At 44.8% G+C, this 20,528-nt stretch overlaps 1 protein-coding gene across 2 annotated transcripts in view; it reads right to left on the bottom strand.

Moving 5' to 3' along the window:
* Nucleotides 1-20,528, bottom strand: part of fam222aa (family with sequence similarity 222 member Aa) — a 49,648-nt gene that overhangs the window by 16,183 nt on the left and 12,937 nt on the right. For both annotated transcript variants that reach the window (XM_071482870.1, XM_071482871.1), the window contains exon 2: nt 7,196-7,338. In XM_071482870.1, the coding sequence (XP_071338971.1) occupies nt 7,196-7,292 (97 nt within the window). In that variant the 5' untranslated portion in view covers nt 7,293-7,338. The remainder of the gene's footprint in view (nt 1-7,195; nt 7,339-20,528) is intronic.

Raw genomic sequence — 20,528 nt, 5'->3', positions numbered from 1 at the left:
CAATTTACAGTATACCATCACTGGAGCTTGTGACTAGCTGTGCTCTAGTGCAAACACATACAGTGAAAAGATAACAACAGGTTAGACTGCTCTGATCTCCAAAACAAATCTCTGCAGCTTAGTTAACTCCATCCAGAAGGGTCATCCACAAGTTTGAGCTAGCCAGTGCACCAAGAAGCAGCCGGTGCCAGAGTTGTTTTGTCTCGGTGCAGCTCTGCAGATGACAAGGCTGATAGACAAGAATAAAGCGTGGCTCGCAGAAGAAGGAAAGGTAAACTGTGAGGCTAGTTGTGGGGAAACATCACGGAAAGGAAACGGAGATGAAACCATTCAGTGATGAGACAAAGAGCAATGCAGGACACAGAGCCAAGAAAGAAACACAGCAAGCTAAAATCCTGACCTGAAAGATTTATGTCAAGCCCCCCCATCCTGTCTTAAAGAGAATATGCCGCGCTGTGACAATATTTTCTTACATGAACAGCTAAGAGCCAACAGCATTCACAGTCATGCACAAACTCAAATGGACACAGTAACAACACAAACACACACACAGGTTTAGAGTAAAGGACCCCAGAGGTAGAGATTGTGAGTGCATACAGAGATAAGGAAAGGAACCAGAGCAGAGAGGGAGGGAAAAAGGGGGAGAGAGTGGGAGAGAGAGGAGAGATGAGGGGAGGCTGGAGGCGCCTGGGCAGGCCTGTCAGACCGGAGGAAGTGCTGGTGCACAGGCCTGCAGGTAAATGGAAGAAGAAAGGCGCCTGCAGGCTGCCTGAGGCAAGCCTGGGCCCTTCTGTTCTATCATTTAGGAGACAAGTCCTCCACTGATTCCCAATTAATATTTAACACTGCACAGACAACAAGGTACTCCGCTGCAGTACACATGCCAACGAGAGGAGAGGAGAGGAGAGGAGAGGAGAGGAGAGGAGAGGAGAAGAGGGGAGAGGAGTATTAAGTATTCCTTAAAGGTGAAACCTGGAATGTTTCTTACTTAATATACTATCATTTATCCATCTATCGGAGTGTGATGAAGCATTGAAACACAACATTTATTGTTTGGATCTGATCTCCAGATCCTAACACTGACAGGTGTTTTGGGTTTGTTGGGTCACACTTCACTGGTTGACAAAAAGTATTTCTTCATTAAGAAGTACTTTTGCTTTCATGTTACCTGTAGGTCAATAACACTTTCACTGCCTAGCAACAACAGAAGGGTAAAAACAACTTTAAAAATTAAGCTTTTGATGCTCCATGGTGGAGCTTACAGATACAGACTTGGGTTTGTAGTGTTTCCTCTAGGGTTAGAGGTAGTGAAAACTAGCTGTTACAAATCTGCTCAAAGGCCTTGGGGCCGAGTGAAAATGAAGGTTCATAGTTAGAAATGGCAGCAAGAGGTCAGCAAAAAAGCAAGTCCTACCCCTAAAACCTACAACCCAGCAAATTAAACTCACCATTTCTGTAACCTAAAATGACGATGTACCCAATGCATGTGAAGATGGCCTTCATGAGAATGAGCCTGAAGAGCAAACCACAGAAACTGCAGTTAAATGTCCCACAGGAGCAATGATTTCAACATTGCACTGTGGTCAGCTTCCTCTGCCAAACCCTCTGCACTATTAGAGCAGACTGAAAAACCACAGCCAGGGATGGTTTTAAAATTTGGTGCAAGTTCACGACTGATTCGGACCAAAACATCAAACTCTACTGCTGTCAGCTTTTTGGGTTTTACTATGGTTTTAATTTGTTCACACATAACTTTTTGAGCATTTTCCCAGCATAACGGCTCTCCTTGCAGAGGTCCGCTAGAAACAAACACACTGATCAATATTCATTGGTATACTTTGGTTCAACATAACAACATTATATAATATTTGTTTAGCATATATTTAGATATACTAAACATTTTGATCCATACTTTTAAATGTGCTGTAGTACCCTGATAATTTGGACAGACTGACAGGCCAGAAATAGAGTAATTAAAGGCTAGAAATCTTCAGCCTGGCAACCTGTCCTCCTACTTACACACTTTGTGAGTGCAAATGTTGGACCATGATGACATTTTTATTTAGAGTTTTATAATGAAGAGCCCACTCAAAAACTCCTCTGGTATCCTGCTAGTGGTGTGCAACACCTCCTCACTGCCTCTCCTGGTCAGTCTGTGGTGGGCTCAGCTCTGAGATGGCACAGGCTGCTTGTCATTTCCTGTGGGACAGCAAGGGACTGCGGATACTCTCTGTACCCTCGCTTACATCCCCCATCCCACCCCCAGTCTCTGGCAGGCGAAGACAGAGGGTTTCGATGCCTTGCACCTGGGACGCCCAAATGCCAGCTCAGAGGCTTTGGAACCAGGAACCTGTTTTTCAACCCAAATCCTGCTGTGACCAAAACTAAAGCAGAGCCCCTCTTCCTCAAGCTCACCTCCCAAGGCAGTAAGATTGCTTCACCCCCCGTGTTCACAGCAGAAGGCAGAGGGCAGAGGGAAGGCATGGCTCTGTGGGACGCCACCAGCCGGAAATGATCCTCTGTGTGCCAGTGCTGAGACGCCAACATGACAGAAGTCATGCATGAGGTAAGACTAGTACAACCAATATCACACGGCTGTCTCCCCGAAATACACTGCAACTCTTTTAATACTCTGGATTTTGCAATATAGCAATGTGATGAAAGTGTGAATGATATATTTCATGTGGCTATGCAAACCCAGCAAGCTCCAAAATGAGATTGCATAAGTAGACATCCAGGAGGAGGTATAGGGGCCATAGATAGCTGTCAATCACCTTTCGCCATGAAAAATACCTCGTGACCTCTGCTTCCCTGCTGCAGACTGTGGAATAATGACAATCTCTGTGGGCACTCTGTGGAATTCCAAATGGGAGTTAGAGACGAGGTAGTTCAATCAGTGGGAAAAGGTCAAGTGCATGCAGATTCTCCCTCCCCCGCTCTATCTCCATTCCTTTTCCCCCAGTTCCACTTTATGCCCCCCCATCTCCAGGGTACTGAGGCAATCAGGGTAAAGGTTGTTATTTCTGCTGCTGCTCGTGACCACTTTTAAATATGCAACTGAAAACGCTCCCCCCATATAACAACTATTGGAGTTTTTGTGCTGCAATTTGATATGGCCAGCTAATTCAGCTGTTATGTCTCTCACCGCCTTAGACAACAGTGGCAGAGAGGTGGCTGCAGGTCATTACCTGAGCATATTCCCCCTCGCTGGTGGTGGAGCTTAGGACGAGAGGCTGCTAAAAGCAAAGCAAACTAATGGCTCTGGCAGCTCCGCCTGCAGAGGCACAGGGCTATTAGGAAAACTACAATCCCCAGGTGAACCTCCATGTCATGTCCTGAGGCTGTGTGTGACAAGGCCAGGTTGTCTCTGTCGATCAAGCTCTAAGAGGGCTGAACCAGACCTGACATAGCATGAACCTGGGATATCAGGCCTTCTGGGAACTTCTCATCTACACCTGGCTGATTGGCACCTCAGGCCTCCTGGGTGGTGTCACAGAGGGTTACGGCTGCAGGTGTTCTCATGTATGTGTGTGTGCATGTGTGCATGTCTCTGCTACAAGGCAGATTTGGGGACAAATTCTAGACTACATACCAGTTGAGTGGGGACATTTAACTGGGAACAAAACTTTCACCACAGTTACTTTAATCAGGATGTGAAATAGTTTCTGTCTTAATTAGAAATGCCACCAAAAGTTTGCAAAATCACTGTGGGTGTATGTAGAAGAGCTACAATCAGGGACTGCTGGGGTTACACACATAAGGGAACGCCCAGGTTTAACCCAAAGTCTGATCCAATCACAGCACAAATATGGGAGTGGCAGTGAGCTGTGTGGTTTCCTAAGGCAGAACCTGCAGTGGGTCTGGATAAAGAGCACAAACATGAACACCCAGTGTGACAATGGCAATCTTACAGAATGTCACGCTGGCACAAATGTAACTGCTAAGTAATGAATAAACAAATGAAAACCTGCTGAAATCTGAAAACTGACATTACTTTGGAAAATGGCCAGGCAGAAATATCCCCATCAACCAGTCAATTGAGGGATTCTGGACCAGTTATTCTTTAGCTGACATGTGGCAAAGTAATTGCTGTCTGGGCCAGGGAGGAGGCAGGGTAGTGGTGGGGGCTGCTGGGCCTCCTGTCCAGCTATCTCAGTGTTACTCATCACTGAACTGGTGCACCTCCCTCTCCCCTCCAGGAGCAGGACTGTTACGCTCACCCCCTTCTCCCTGGACCTTCAGACACACAGAGGAGGACGGCGACCAAGGAAAGAGATGGGTAGCAAGGGAGGTCGCCGCTGGCCGAGGGTGGCCAGGGTCAGTGGCATCCATTCACCCCTATCCCCCTGCAGGGCCCTTCTCTCTCATCTGTCTGGATGGGTGCCCTCTCTCTGGGGCACGACACGATGAGAGGCCCTGGCTCCACTGCCGTTTCTGCCTTTCATGTCTCCATCTAGGGCAGTGGTAGAGAGACGTGTAGGGGAGGACGAAGGAGGGGGCAAGCTACAAATGTCACCCATAAGGGGGGATTTAATTAAAAATGACAGGGGCTGGCGCTGGAGAGTGCAGCCACATATGCGCGGAATTTGGGCGCACTGAAAGCAAGTGCCTATGATTTATAATTCAAGTAATGCTCTGCACTCCTTTTAATTCTACGGCCAAAGAAAAAAATATCAAAAGGCCGCCCCTGTGAGGCTAATCCAATATGATATTTTTAAGGGCAGGCGGTCAATGGCTTTTTGAAAAGCCAGCTTCTCCGTCTCCCTTTCTGCTTCTCTCTCTTCTCCACTTGTCTGTCTTTCCCCATCTCCCTCTGCCGCTCCCTCCTTTCCCTCCCCTGCACTCCCCGCTCTACAGTACCTCACCCCACCCCCCCCCACCCCCCCCCCCCCCCGAGCCCAGACACAGAGTGGGCTGTGATAATGGAAACATCCCGCTCTCCGCCTCCCGTTTCTCCCGCTAAGCTCTGTGCGCTTGGGGGAAATTGATTGTCTGGCGAGCCGATCTGAACGCTTCCAGCTGATGGTAGAGCCAGTTAAGTCCTTTTTTATTGAGGGTATGAGGGATTTTTAATGGGAGTCGCATCAATGAACTGTGCAGCCACTCGGAATCTGCATGCAGGGGCTTTTTCTAAAACCCTCCTCGCCCTCTCATCCCAACTGCTCTGCCACCCTAGTCCTAATACACACACACACACAACTTTTGTGTAAAGGAAAACACATGCAAATTGCACAGCTCACCTCTACCTCGCTCACCGGTAATCCCCCTCCTGTGCTCTCACTCAATCTGTCTCTTTGAGGGGTGAATTCTGGTATTCAGCCTCCTGTTGAGAACCCAGGTCACCTTACCCACAACCCCCTTCCATGTTGGCACAAACTGGGCCATGAACAATCAATCACTGGGACCTGCTCAGCATGGTGACCTGAGTGTGCCCACTTCTGCAGCCAGACCCACTGTCTGCCTTTCTGCACCCCTTCTGGGCCTGGATGAACAATTGCCTTATTGAAGCCAAGAGCTGCACACTGGTGGAAATCCAACACTTGCTCCCCCCTCCCCCTCCAAGGACAGAAAGGAGGCTATTATGTTCAAACATCCTCATTATGAACCTTAAGTCAGTCGCTGTGGTAGTCTTTCAATCAAAGGGTTTAACAGGTGGAGAGGGAGAGGGCGAGAAAGGGAGAGTCAGACAGAGAGGGTCAGTAGGAGGGAGGGCAAAGAGAAGACTGGAGACTGTTCTTTTTATCTATTGATTTGAGCCCTGACTCCCACTGGCTGCTCCTCAATAAAGAACCCTGAGAGGAAGTGGGCTAATCCTGCAAAATTGGAAGGACAGAATCGATTAAGACAACTGTTGAAGACTCCCTCCATTTCTCTCCCTTCCTCTCCATCTTTACCTTCTCTAATTCTATTTTGCACAGTTTCTCTTTGTCTTCCCATTCACCTCACCTCTCTCTCAATCCTCATTAGTGTGCCCAGTTGAAGCCCACTCTGTTGAAGAGCTGCCCCTTCACAGATGCACCCGGAGGTCTGTTTATCCCTGTAGTTCCCTCTGTGCTTCACACACACCTATACAGCTCCATATGGAAGATCCAAACAGACCAGCAAGAACAACTCCAGATCTGAGGATGGAGGTAGCACCCAGTCACCTTGCTGTTTCCGACTCTCCTCTCCTCTGTAGGAGGCAATTGGAGTGTGATGTTGAGCTGAGAAGTAGCTAATTGGCCAGTGAGGAGCTGAGAAAAAAAACCCAGGCACTGTTTCATTTCTTCACCCAGAGCCAATCAAAGTTGCTTTCACAATGCCTTTCACCGGGCTGGTTACAGGCGTGATACAATGTCCCACTGATGAAGAAGCACAGTGCTATTCCCAGTAAGCCTCTCTAAGCTGAGGTAAAAACTGCTAGGTTAGTGCTCCCCTGCTCTCCATCCGCCAGTCCTTTTAATCGGCTTGAGGTAGCTCATAGGCCTGCCATGTAAACAAAGGCCACTAAAGACTTCAGGAGCATTCAATAAGGAGGAAAGACCTTTCTTCCTCTCGTCAGAAAACAGCCTCTTACTGTAAAAGGCTTATCCAAAAGCTTCAGCAAAATTAAAGAGAAATTCACCTTCCAGACTCCTGACTGCTGCAGCGCTCTCTAATCCCAAACTGGTTAGAACTAGTTTTGCCAGCTCTGTAACACTTTTCAACCCTGGCCCATCTCTGTCCCTTTACACCATTTTGTGAGTGGACAGAGGGTGGTGCTTGGGGAGCAAACAGAGCAGCTGTCATGCTTTACAGGCGGCCGGCACTGCCAGGGCCAGACACTGTAAATGTTTACAGACCCTCAGGGTCACCCAGGGCCAGCGAGGCACGTTAAACACTGTCTGCTCAGCCCTGTTGCCACGACTGCACAATCAGCACAGCTAAACAGCCCCCCTCTCAATGAGTAGCCAAACAACGTGGCTATCCAAGGTCTAAGTGCAGAGCGAATAAAAGTGTTTAGAATTCCTCAGAGCAGCGAGGGAACAGTGACAAACAGAAACCGGAAAGTCTATTTTCCTTCACTTATTCACAGTCAGGGTTAACTACCTGTTTCCATCATTCATCACAACCACTAGATTATATACAAATGACAAACACAAGCCTCTCTCATTCCTTAGCTTTAAGTGAGCTGAACTCCTGACCTCCATTGCTCCCTGTCCCTTCGTTAACTTACATTTCCGTCCAAGGGCTTGCGGTGGCTCCAGGGTCTTGCTGGCACACACCGGGTGCTGGGGTGGAGGGTTTTGCCTCCTCTGCAGACAGGCCAGCATGGTGAGGTGGGCACAGTACTACAGCCGGGGGAGTTCTGCGGCCAACCTGAAGCAGAAAAAGAGCAAGAAAGAGAGAAAGAGAGGAACGTTGAGTGAGCTAAGCAGGATGATTCGAGGTCAAAGCTCCATGGCCGTGTCCGGTAAGCCGGCAGGAGCTGGCTCTGGGCTAGATGGGCTAGGTTTCTCACCCAGGATTTAATTGGGAAAGCATGCCTACAGCTGCCTGCCTCTCAGCTCTGTGTGCTGAATGATAAACACACACCTGCACTGGGGCAGCACGGTTGACACGGGTTCAGAGCACAGTCCAGGCCAGTCACTCTGCAGCTTCAAACACCACATCCACACAGCCATTCAACCACATCTCCTGTCTATGAAACCGTCCTCAAAACAAACACAGGCACACACAGAAAGTAGCGACATCTCAGGCACATTCAGGCACATTCCTTCCAGGGCAGTGTGTATGTGGTGATTGATGGCATTATCTATGGACAGCAAAAAAAATGGTAATGCTGAGAAAACAGCAGTCTGTCTGCTACAACTTAACATGCAACAGCTCTGGGGGACTGTCAGGAAAGGCCTGGGGGACTGAGCGGCGTCTGCATGTATTTCTAGCTGTGTGTTGAACTGTATGGTTGCATGTGTGTGTGTGTGTGTGTGTGTGTGTGTGTGTGTGTGTGTGTGTGTGTGTGTGTGAGCAAATGCGATGGATTGGGAGGGGGAGACTGCCAACCGTACATCAGGGCTAGTGACGGCACTAATCAATCTCCCTCTAGGCCATAAATCTCCAGCTCTACACTCCCCCTTTTCCCCACAGCCACCTTCACTCAGGAACAGGGAGGCAGTTGCTGCCAGTTTCCTCTCAAAAAGCCCATCACAGCCCCAATGGAAGCACAGGACACAGTTATAAATATATATATATATAAAAGAAAACCCACAGCTCCCTCACTAAGAACCCTCAACAATCGAGTAGGGTATCATTCATCAGCAACATACCAATGTCACATAGCACAATGATGACTGATTACAAAGTCTTCTACTAGGATTATGTTCCAGATGAGAACAGCTAAAGCAAACCATTTAGGCCCAGAAAGTGTTTTTATATGATAAGGATCGAGATTCACTCCACTATAGTTCACTTAGCGGATATTGTTTGGTTTCCAGGAAACATGTGCTGTTACTGTACTATGTATAACACTGCAGAAGTCCACTCTCACCTCAAATGCATGGCTGTCTCTGTACGAAGCATTGTGTTTGAGTGTCTCGTCCAAAATGCATCGATATAAAACACTATCGTCTCCATCTGGGTCTCCTCCCATATTAAAACAAAGAACAGAGGCAAATATTTCATCTATGCTGTCAACGCCAGCGTCTCCTGCCATGATGCGTGGCAGATTATTGAAAAATGATTTCTCATGCGCCTGTCACGGGCTTGTCCCCCGTTATTTATTTTCTCAGTGAATCACTAAATGAACATTTAGCCACCTGCCATCAGTCCATTACTTAGTTTTATAGATTATCATTTTAATATGAAAGAAAGCAATTACAATGATTATGAGATGAATTAATGGCAGTTCATAAAGCGCCAGCCCCTGTTATCGCTCATTTAAGAAATAAAGAAAAATATAGATTACCTTTGAAAAACATCAAAATATTAAACCACTAATATAAGCATTCAATCACTACAACCTTTTCAAATGACAAAATGTTCCTGCAATATTGACCAAGGTGGAAAACCATGACTTAAAAGTACAGTGAGTTAAAAATTACATTATATTTATGTGCAGTTTCATTGCTGAAAATGAATTAGAGCATATCAAAGAATCAAGATGATGGTTATTTGAATGTCATACATTTAATTTACTGCCTAGCCTATACTTTCTTGACCATGTTAAATCATCTGACCTTGAACAATAAATCTAAAAAAACTAAAAAATAAAACTAAAAACAATTAAGTCTTTGGTTTGAGAAGAGTTTGATAGTTGAAAAATTTCTTCAGATGAAATCAAATCCTGCTCCCGACTAAATATGCCGACTCCTAGCACCATTTAAAATATAATTTTAAATCAGTTTTCAAAATAGATTGTGTAACCTTTAACAACTTTTTAAAACAGGGCAGAGCAGTTGATGCATGTTTACTGCAACTGTTTTAGCTGCACTGTTTGATAAATTTGTTTTTTCTTTCACAAACATTGAGGAAAAAACTGATAAGAAAAAATAATAAATGAAGAAATGGAAGAAGGAAGCATGATAGACAAACATCATGTTGCCTATAATTATGATTTTCCTGGTGTGAATAGTTACAGATCAGAAGAAGGTGTTACAGAAAAATGCATCATCCCTGCAAAGAATTCAGTCTTTCACCCATTAAAAAAAAAACATTTTAATAAAACATTTTTCACAAGACATTAAATGTGACCTCAGACCCTCAGGCTTGTATAAACACTTAACACTCAAAGACAAAAGTGCATTTTTAAACCCTGTCAGAAGCAGCACAAAGAAACACTTTTAGCACAAACCCGACAGTGTGAAAATGTTCACAGAAAATGCTTCTTCCTAATAAATGGTATTATATTTAATTTTTAGACTAAGATTTTCTCGTTAAATCCACAGTTCACCCTCTCCCACCCACACACGCACACACATGCTTACACACAAACACACACATTGCAGATGGAAGAGAGGGGCCACTCTATTTCTCGCCAGGTGCTTGAGCAAAAGAGGTCGCTTGCAGTGCCATTTCCTCTCACACACAGGCAGGCCTGGCCCAAACACACTGGCACTTTGAGCTCATTACTGGCTATTCACATAATCCTTTCTCTGTGTGCTCTCTGTGAGGATACTAATTTCACAACAAGTCCATCCTCACAGCCCATTTGTTAAAAGATAGTGGTTGAGAGAGAGGAAAGGGACAGATGTTGTAGATTGAGACTAAAAGCTAGTCTTAACGGGGGATACCTCTGCAGTTTTCCCCTCACTGAAATGAAAGACAATCGTGTAACTACCCTCCATTTTTCTCCATTTGCTGCTCGCCAAATGTATTCTGAGGCATTATACTTCGCAGAAAGAGACCTGCTTTTTTTCAATTCAATTTCAAGAACCAATTTTCTCCTATTATTGCCTTTAAGAGCGAGGCAGAAGGAGCAAGTCTTTGGCTTGTTTGTCATGTCCCCCTTTCCCCTCATCTCCTCCTATTAGGTTATTGTACTACTTAGCAGATGTCTATCAATGGCAGGAAATTATCTCCAAACCAAAACCCTGTGACCCATCATCCAGCTGCCCTAAAACAGCCCGTCGTGCCCAGGTCAATCCCCATGAAGGTGCTGCAGAATGTGAGCGAGTGCACACACGCACGCACACTCACTGCCTTACACACCGTCTGAAAACCCACCTGCACTTCACTCACTCATCAAATCCACTCACAGGTCTCCTATTACACCAGTGCGGGGATATCTCAAAAGCCAGGATGTCTATCGGCTCTTTCCCGTTCTGCTAACGCTGCTGCAGGGTTTGCAATGGGGGCGGAAGATCAGTCCCATGAGATGAGGGAATAAGCCGGAATCAAGAGGCGGTGGGCTTGGCAGAGGGCTATTTCTTAGTTAAAAGGTTCTTAAACTCCAGAGGAGATCAGAGGAGATGGCTCCCTGCTCCCAAAGCTGTCTGCCCAGATAAGCATCCTGTGTAACAGGGTGGTCATGGGTGAATAAACGGAGTGTATGTGTGTGTTTTGAGCTATACCTGTTTCAGGTGAAAGAAAGAGTGAGGAAGCTGATACTGAGGCTTGGTACTGAATCTCAGTACTTTCTGGTACAGGAAGTATCAAAAACTGTTAATTACCAATGTTTGGTCAAATTCATAGTCTTGTTTGTTTATTCTTCACTTGTTCACTTTTTTTATTGTAATCATGAGTCTTTTAGTTGGCTACCTCTAAACATACTGTAATTTGTCATGACCTTGAGCTTTATATAACCTTAACTATACCACAGTTGTCACGCACAGCTGCATGAATCATAAAATGTTAGTATTAGACAGAAAAAAATCTGAGGTTTAGCAGAATTGTCCGATGTTGATGGGGCGACAGTTATATCACAAACATATTAATATTGCTCAGAGTAAGGTATCAAAAATAGATTGTTTTGGCGTCGATTTTGAAACATAGTCTATCAGCATTAATAGCAGAACATTTCAAACAAATCCCAGCCCTGGCTAATATTATCTCTTAGTAGACTCTACAGAAAACCAATCATTAAACTTCTACAGAGATTTAACTGTCTTAGTTAAATTGTCTCCAGTGAAACTCCCCTAAGTGCAGGACCAGCCGTGGTCCGAGAGCCTGGCAGACAGTCTCCACAATGAGCAGGGGTGGAGCTTCGGCCTAATTGAATGGTGACCCTGCCGTCTCGCTGTGGGACGCCCCATGCAGTGCTTTTAACAAGCTGCTGTGTCTCCCCTCTTAATAAGCCCAAACAAGTTAATCCAATCGACACACTCAAACCCTTTCTTTTTCTTTAACAAGGCACTGCCTCTACCCTCTTAATCCCCAGCTCCCCCTTCTCCGTCACCATACCATCACATGAATGGAGGGAGAGTGAAAGGCTCCATTAGGAAGGACTGGCAGTAAACCCCTTCGGCTCAGCACTTTCTACACATCCACACTAAATAATTTGCACCCATACTGTATATTCAAAACACACACACACTAACGCTCACATGTGCCTGATATAAAACTGGTCTATTTGGACATGGCACACAATGAGAGGGTTATGTTCGCTGACCCTGATCCACACACACATACATACAAACACACCCACAACAAAACAACACACAAACAAAAATTCTGAGGGGACGTTTGCCGACAGGCACGCACTCTGGGACATAAAAAAGGCATTGTTAACAAACCCTTCCAGCTCCACAAACAAGAGCCACTGATTCCCTAACAATACAAGCCCCTGGATGCACTCACCCACCCGCTCTGCACAACCTCACACCAGCACAATAAATAACCTGCACAACAAAAGGCCATTGTGTGTAAAAGCCTACAGTTTAGGCATTATTGCCATGATATACAGTGTTGGAATAACATATTGGCAGCTGAGTCTTATATATACGATGCAGCATGTAGCTGTTATTGAGGCTTATACAGCCTCGTATGCCATGCAGTTGTATTTATAAGAGGTTTCTGTGCGGATGAAGGGCATCTTGGCAAAAACACTCAGCTGTTAGCTCTCCATATTCCAGTCAGCTTCAATAGCTTCACCCATGGGATGAAGGGTGAGGAATGTCTGGCAGTCCAATAGCAGCGAGTCGTCTGTCATCTCTAATCAAAACACGCCTGCCTAGACTAATGTCAACCCTGTAATAGCGATGAGGACTAATTGACTTCACAGCCAACTGCTGCATCTTTGTGCTGGGCTAGGTTTCATTAATGGTAAATAACGGGCTCACAAAGCAGTGAGCCATTATGGCTGCGTGGCAACCGCACTTAAAATGTAGAAAATGCAAAGAGCTGAGGTCAGGCAAATATGAAATTTAGATTTAAATTCATACAGAGGCAGTTCTGAGTTTGAACATGCAAACCAAACTCAGGTTGTGTGGAAGTTTTACAAATACTGGGATGAGGAATGTTGAAGGTCCTATGAATAATTGAGAATATTATACTGAATTAAACCATATATTTTCAGCTTATACATGAGCTGCATTCGGAGGGTGAAATTTAGAGGGGTTAGATGTGGTCTGTTAGGCAGTATTTACTTAATGCAGAACATTATTTAGTGTGGAAGCTCCACCAATCAGAGAGTTTTATTAGATATAGCCTAGAGGTGGTTAAGGTGGATTGGGCGCTTAGGTGCATTTAGAGTCTGTCAATTCATTTGTGCCGTCCTGCTCATCGGGTTCTGCTCTTTGGTACAGCACCACAACATACTCTACTTCCTTGTATCACCTTGGAATAAGAAACGCCCTCAACTATTTGAAACTCTGTAGCAGACTTCTCCCTCTACTACCATGGCCACCCAAGCTAGTGAGGAAACGATGCATCACCCACTGCAAACCTAGGAAACAACCAGAGTCGCCAGTTCTCTGAAGAAATAGATGCACAGCTCTAAGTAGGAGTTACCAAAGCATCAGTTATGTAAGTCTCTACATACTGCTCTTTTTGCACCTACACTATAGGTGAGCAGTGTGCGAGGCTACAGCAAGCTAAGCCAGGATCAGCGTGGCCTTGACACCTGTTGGTCACATATGAAACTTAAGTATAAGTGCCATAACCATATATAGGTTTTATGCAGAGTAAAAATGTGAGCGAAAAGTTGGCATATAGCAGAAGGAATATTTGATACGTTGTTTTGTTGTAAAAGTAAAACTAACTGGACATTTTTACAAATTTTGCCACCTTCATGGTCCTGATCAAAGCGCTGCTCAGAAATGTTTACTGTCACTTGTAGCACAGGATGTGAGCACCAGGATCTATTTGAAAGTAGCTGTAGCAAGAATGAGTGTTTAATTAAAACCAACTTTAAACTCATTAAGCTTCATATTAACAAAAGTATACAACAGGAAAACAATGACAACCAAGAGTGTAAATAAATAGTACCATTTCAGGGCAAACACTTTCACGGGTTCATCAACAAAAAAGAGAGCAAAAAGCAACAGGAGTACATCAGAATAATCAGAAAAGCCCAACACATGCCTGTGCTCACTCAGTTAAACCTGTTCATTTCCAGCACAGTACAACCAAGGTGCTCTTGCGACATGACTGGGTCTCTGTGCTCCTGCTGACGTCAGCGAGGGCTTCAGATTGTCAGACAAGCTGGTTGTGGCCGTGGTCCAGAGCGAGAACATGTTAACTGTACTTAGTTATTATGCAAAAGATCACCATGTGATTCGTTCTACACACAGTAGATTCGTACTTTCATATCCTTTCACTAGGTACCTAGTTGACTACCAACAATGTGAATCAGATTCAGTTTTAAAACAGTGTATTGTTCATTTTGATAAATGATGAGTTGTTGCTTGAGTTATCATTATTCTACTATGAAAACAATAAATACCAATGATATGATTAAAACGACCACTGGAATTCAACCCTAACCCCAATGCCAGGTCAAGTCAAGTCAATTTTATTTACACAGCGCCAATTCACAACAGAAGTTAGCTCAATGCACAAATAGTATTACATAGTATTACTTGCAGAGACTCAACAATATGTCTGATATAACAATCCTGGTGTCCATGTTTGGTCTCAAGCCAACGATAAGCACTGTCCATCTCTACACATCCATGTAAAACAGAAGAAGCACAGCCATATGTTGGTGCAAACAGTGCCCCAGTGAACAAGCTCCATTTTCACCATGTTCTCAGGAAGCTTGTTCTCAGAAACTGACAAACCTCAATAAACCACAGGTGACAATACTGCCAATACTTTTTTCACGGTAGCAGCGTCAGTTATAATCTAATACCACTTCCACCCAGAAAACCTGTGAATGCTGTGACATGTTGAGCAGATGTGAGGGCTAGCTGTGGAGCTCATCCCAGATGTTGATCACAGATACACGGCTGTATTAAAAACTAAATTTGACTCTAAAAGAAAAAAATAGATTCTTTTAAAGATTTTTGCAGCAGATGCTGCCTCACCAGGCAGGGCTTCCAAACATAAATCACAAACCCTCCACACTAACATCAGCCAAATGTGAAAAATGAGCTGCGCTTTCTTGGTTTTCATGCTAGGATTTATATTTTCTCAGTAAACCTTATTACACACCATTTGTAAAGCATTGTTGATATTGCAAAATTTCTTATCCGAATGTGACACAATCCTTTATTGTCCTAGACAGGTCCATTCACAGCTTAACACAACAACAATAAAACAAGGGCTCTTTTTTTCCTCTACCCATCCTATGGTGGCTCACTTGAATATTCAAACAGTGTTCATTGTCTTTTTGTGTTTTGTTCATTGTTTGTTTTGCTGTCATTCCTCAGCTTGGCTCCTGAACTTCAAAGAAAGGCTTATGTCAATTTATGATGAAATGGAGTGAGCAGGCGAGAGAAAAGACGGAGAGAGAGAGAGAGCGGGAGAAAAACCTTCACGCTAAATGGCCCTGCCTCGAAATGTATGCTTATTAATGGGTGTTCAATAAATCAATGGAATATAATTAAACTCAAACAATGTGATTTCTTCTCTCACTTGCCGAAGCCTACACTCCAAACATCGCTCTCTGCGGGGCCTAAGGTGACCCCAATTCCCATGGTCCGAAGGACAACTCAGCCGTCTCTCACTGGAGGGTGTCACAGATCCAATAGTCAGTCATGCATAACATTAGTGTGTTGTGAAGCCCACAAGGCAATCAAATAGTGCACCGTCGAAATGTTGACACTGATCTCATTTGATATATTTGAAGTGTGACAAAGCCATTTTTGCTCTGCTGGATATTAAGGACTATAAAAGAGAGGATGACACAAGTGCTCACAGCTAAGCTAGCTGGGAAGGAAGCAGGCATTTTTCTCCCCATATTTTCTCCTCACTGCAGTTTCCGTCGCTGAGACTCGGCAGCCTTTCCCTTTACTCCATAATGTGTGCCATCCAGCTGTTGTCATCCTGCTCCCTCTTGAAGCTGGCCCTGACCATGCCAGCGCAGGGAATCCAATTGGACAGAGTGGGAGGTGAGGCTGCGGTTGGTAATCACCTGCTGGCTAAAGGCACAGATGGCACAAACACCAGCAAGATGTTTGTGCTGCAGCAATCCAAGAAGTCTTTCTGACAGACCGACAACACAAACAGAAACCTGAGAAACTCACAGCGAGCTCAGGAATTATGCAGATTTGATGCAGAAACCTGGCAAACCCAGCAGGGAACCTGGTTACTTGGAGCGCAAAGAGTTAAAGCATTGATTTCTTGTGTTCACAGGCAAGGTCCTGGTGTCACTTGATGATTGAGGAAAGTGAAAAAGCGGGCAGGTTGTAATGATTTAAAATGGCCGACGCTTTCCATGACAAAAGCGACCTGATAAGGGCTCCCGTTATCGGCAAGTTTGTCCATCCATGGAGAGAATTGAGAAGCGAGGTCATCTTAGAGATAACAGCATAGGTGCAGACTGATTATCTCTTCCCTCTCAAGGATTGATACCTTTCCTTGCTTCTGTGATTTATTTTGTAGAACAAAGACTTGTTTTCTGTTTCAGAACTAAATTTCAAGGCTAAACACGGCTGGTGTACACCTGTTAAGATTTATTCTTCAGTTGCTGTGACTGACAAACCGGAGACAGTTCATTTAAGTTTCCACCGGGATTAACAGACAATATATGCTGATATATTTAACTACAACAGTTTGAGTGAACGTGCAACTGTCAGTGAAATCAGGTGCAAAGCCTGTTAGCTTTTCTCTCTGAGCTCTAGATGAAGGAAGTTGGACGAAGTCATTTAGTTTATTGATGTTGCTAGCAGAGATTCATTTTTTTAGTTAATGGTAGTCAGGGCTCCCGTCACTTCAAACATATCAGAGTAAAAATGCCCCGGAGACATCCCTCTTGCTGAAGACTCCCCAGCAGATGAGCTCCTTCTGCTCTGCATGTTACTGCTCGGTGCCTTGGTTTGTCCTTCACAAGAGACAGGTAACACTGCCAAGACCCAGTAATTAGTGCAGATGGAGACTGTAATACTCTCTTCCCCTCCCTGCAGAAATGCCAAGGGAGGCAATCTATAAATTCCTGCATATTAATGCAATTTAAAACCACTCCAGACACCTTGCTGGAGGCAGGTGATAAAAAGGTGAAAGGCACACAGCTGCTGATATGTCAGTGACATCAGTCCTGTCTCAGCAACTTTCTGACCCGGCACCCACAACACACACAGACACACTCACCAAAATAACTTGATAATCTATCTCCTTTCTCAGAAAACGCTCTCCAAATCCCGACCTTAGGCCTTACAACTGGATCTCCATCAATAATTAAATGGTAATCTAAAAACCCATTTTAGTTGGGTCATCTTTCTGCGCCATTGTTCCTGCTTCTCTTCTTCCTCTGTCTATATTTTTTTCCTCTTTCTGTAAGATCTAGTTAGAGATTCCATTAGCATGAGAAAGCAGGATGGTAATTGTCTTCACCCTACTGAGTGATCCCTGGATAGAGGATTAGACAGAGAGAAAGCCCTATTTCAACTCAGAGCACAGATGCTGCCCACAGCCACCCACTCCAGATTAGATTAGACTGCAGAGGGATGAAACTGACTGGTAACTTCCAGCCACATTAAACATAAAGTGTGGACAGGGGGTTAAAACCAATAAACTTTTGTTCACCTTTCACCACCAACTGTGACCCCCTTGTTTTCTTTTTTCTCTCTCTCTCTCTTATTTTGGAAATTTTCTCCTCAATGCACTAACATGCTTTACTGCTGAAATTAAGGACTGGGGGAAGGCAGCTTACAATTTTTCTCCCTCTCTCTACACAGAGTATTTAGAGCTGAATCTCCCTAAATCATTCCCCTGGGCCACCCTGTCCGTCACTAATCTGCCCGCCACCGCCCACTCATAAGGAGGTGTCACATTTCTGGCACTCCTCCATGGGATAAGCACTTCAAACGCCAGAGCTTCTCCTCTTGACCTTTCCACGGAGATGATCGATTAAGCTCATTGGATTTATTCCATAAACAGGCAACCATTACATCAAAAAGCTAAGGAATATACCTCTGAGGCAGAACTTAAAATCCATATAAGCTTCATGAAGGCTCCAATTTTTTGGGGGGGCTTTTTCAATCCACTTCTCGCAGCACATTAATAACCACAAACCCTTTTCAGAAGCTACTTTTGTATCTGAATCACTGCAGTTCTCTACCTGTAATTATTGAAGCAAATCACAATGACAGCAGAGTGAAATTCAACTGTTATCTGGACTCTATAAAACCTGTGATGCAGAAAAACTGTTTAGCTCGCTCCCCTGCCTGAGTAGGATAAAGCAGAGTACAAAATGACTGAAAATATTTAAAGTTACACAGTGCAAATATGGTTGCTTTGGTAAAACAGCACATACACTGAGGAAGGTAAGACAGGGACTTCTTGACTCTTCTTTTCACCTGTTCAGGAAGTTCTGTGGGGTAAACCAGGGAGTGCCGAGGCCAGTAAAAGGTCTGCTTCTCGCTTGCTGCGTGAGCCATTAAGTTACAACACTGCAGGCTTCCTGTTTTCATGCTTGAACACCTTCTACATGCTTTCAGCAAGGACAAGACTAAACAATCTCAAGTGAAACACCAGGGAGCTGAAACCCAAGAAGACAAAGAGTATTTCAACAAAGGAATTCTTTTAAACCACAACAAATCACACGTCACTTTGAATCCCATTTGTGAAAGTTAAAACAGGAAATCTTAAACCAGTTTCATTTCACCAGAAAAAGGAGAGCTCTCCCTCTGAGGGGCCCAACTAGACTCCTCCTGTTTGTGATCACAGTGGCCAGCGAGCTCTGCTTCAGCTCTGAGGGACTCCTGCTCTATGGTAATCATATCCTATTTGAATAATGAGGCAATACCACCACTCCTGCTGCCCATTCCCCCTGCATCCTTGACTGGAGTCTTTGATAGACACTAATTCTAGCTCCATCTATAAAGCTCCTCTCATGCATTTTTAATAGAATCTATTACTTTAGGATTAAATTATAAAAGACTGTCCTCCTTAAATTTTTAATAGTTTGCATAATTGGTATCAGGGCCTGAATGCGAACCATAAAAACCCAGTTTGTACAGGACTGAGCTGCGGAACAAGTCAGACAAAACCACACAGGACCGCTGCACAAAAATGACACACGTGGAATAAGGACACTATCGCAGACAGGCACACTTCTGCACATACGAGCGCACGCACATGCAAGCGAGGCCATTAAAGCTTTGGGTCCTTTGCTGTGGAGAATAGGGTGGTGTGAGCTCAGCACTGTGAATGAAGGGGACAATAAGGTCAGGGACCATGAGAGCTGCTTTGGGCTGCTGAGCTCATGAAGGAGCCTGAGGCAGGAGGAGTCACCTGATGGAAACAGGAGACATAAACCAGGTGTCCACAGACACCTGCTGCTACTGATGTCAACTGTGACCACAACACTCACCGGGGCAAACAGCAAAAACTACTTAGTAGGTTTACGGCCTCCCTTTGTCCCCACAGTCACTGATAACTGTGTTCAGTCAGCTTAAATGGAAATGTATTTCCCCTCTGTGTTCCCAGTTCCAGGCAGATCAGCCATGACTTAAATGTCATCTGCACTCTCTCACTCTCACTCTCTGCATCTCCAGCTCAGCTCTTTCCAATAACAGGCAGCGCGTGCAGGAGAGCAAATGTGTCTGAGGCATCTCCTATAAACTATAGCCCCCTTAGAAATCTATGCACGTCACCATCCCCCAAATTAGCACCGCAGGGACACCCCCCTCGCCGCCCCCGCCTGCCGGCGGCAGCTCTTTGGCATATCTGTACTGGGGAAAATATTTCACACTGTATGAATTATTAAGTGCGGGGCCAGTGCTAAGCAGTGTGGAGATAGACCAGTTATTCACAGCTCTATTGGGACGGATGCGTCGGGAACCCGGGCCGCTCGTCTATCAGATCGTTTGTCATGAGCGATAGACAATTTACAATGAGAGAATTTTTCAATTTATTCATTCTGCTGTCACTGCAGTTTTCTACCTCCACTCATTCCACTCAACAACCCCCTCCTCCTTTAGCTCCGTCTTGTCTGGTGAGGGGCCTCCACGACTGCACCAACCGCCTGCTTCTCCGTCTGATACTGTTGCTCACTGTCTTTTTCTTTTTTTTTTTTTTTTACATTCTGAGGAGAGAGGTGGAGGTGAAACACGTGCAGAAGACATGAGGAGAGCGATCCTGCTACTTTAATCATCTTAACCGAGGTAAAGGTGTGCTGGGGACATCCTTTGACAGCTGAGGGGTTCAGGCCCCAGTAGCGAAGCTGTGGATGACTGTGGCTCTGTGATAAAAGAAAGGAACAGGAAACAGGGGGGATGAGGGTGCTTGGTTGTGCCTCTTCAGGACTAAGCTCCTGGCAAGAGTAGGACTCCCCCATTAGATACAAACAAAAGAAAGAGAACTGAATTAAACTGCAGCTGACTTATTTATAGTGTCAAAAGCAAGTTAAGGCATGGGAGAGAGAGAAAAGAAGCTTATAACAGCATCGACATGATAAATATTGTATGTGCAACTATTTGGACCTGCATTGCAATAAAAGAATGCATTTCCCAAAACAAAATCATCCCACA

The sequence above is a fragment of the Trachinotus anak genome, unplaced genomic scaffold (genome assembly GCF_046630095.1).
Source record: "Trachinotus anak isolate AG129_WGS33_773 ecotype Australia unplaced genomic scaffold, CSIRO_AGI_Tana_v1 ptg000008l, whole genome shotgun sequence".
Taxonomy (NCBI): Eukaryota; Metazoa; Chordata; class Actinopteri; order Carangiformes; family Carangidae; genus Trachinotus; species Trachinotus anak.
This window is presented reverse-complemented; position numbering and strand designations above follow the sequence as displayed.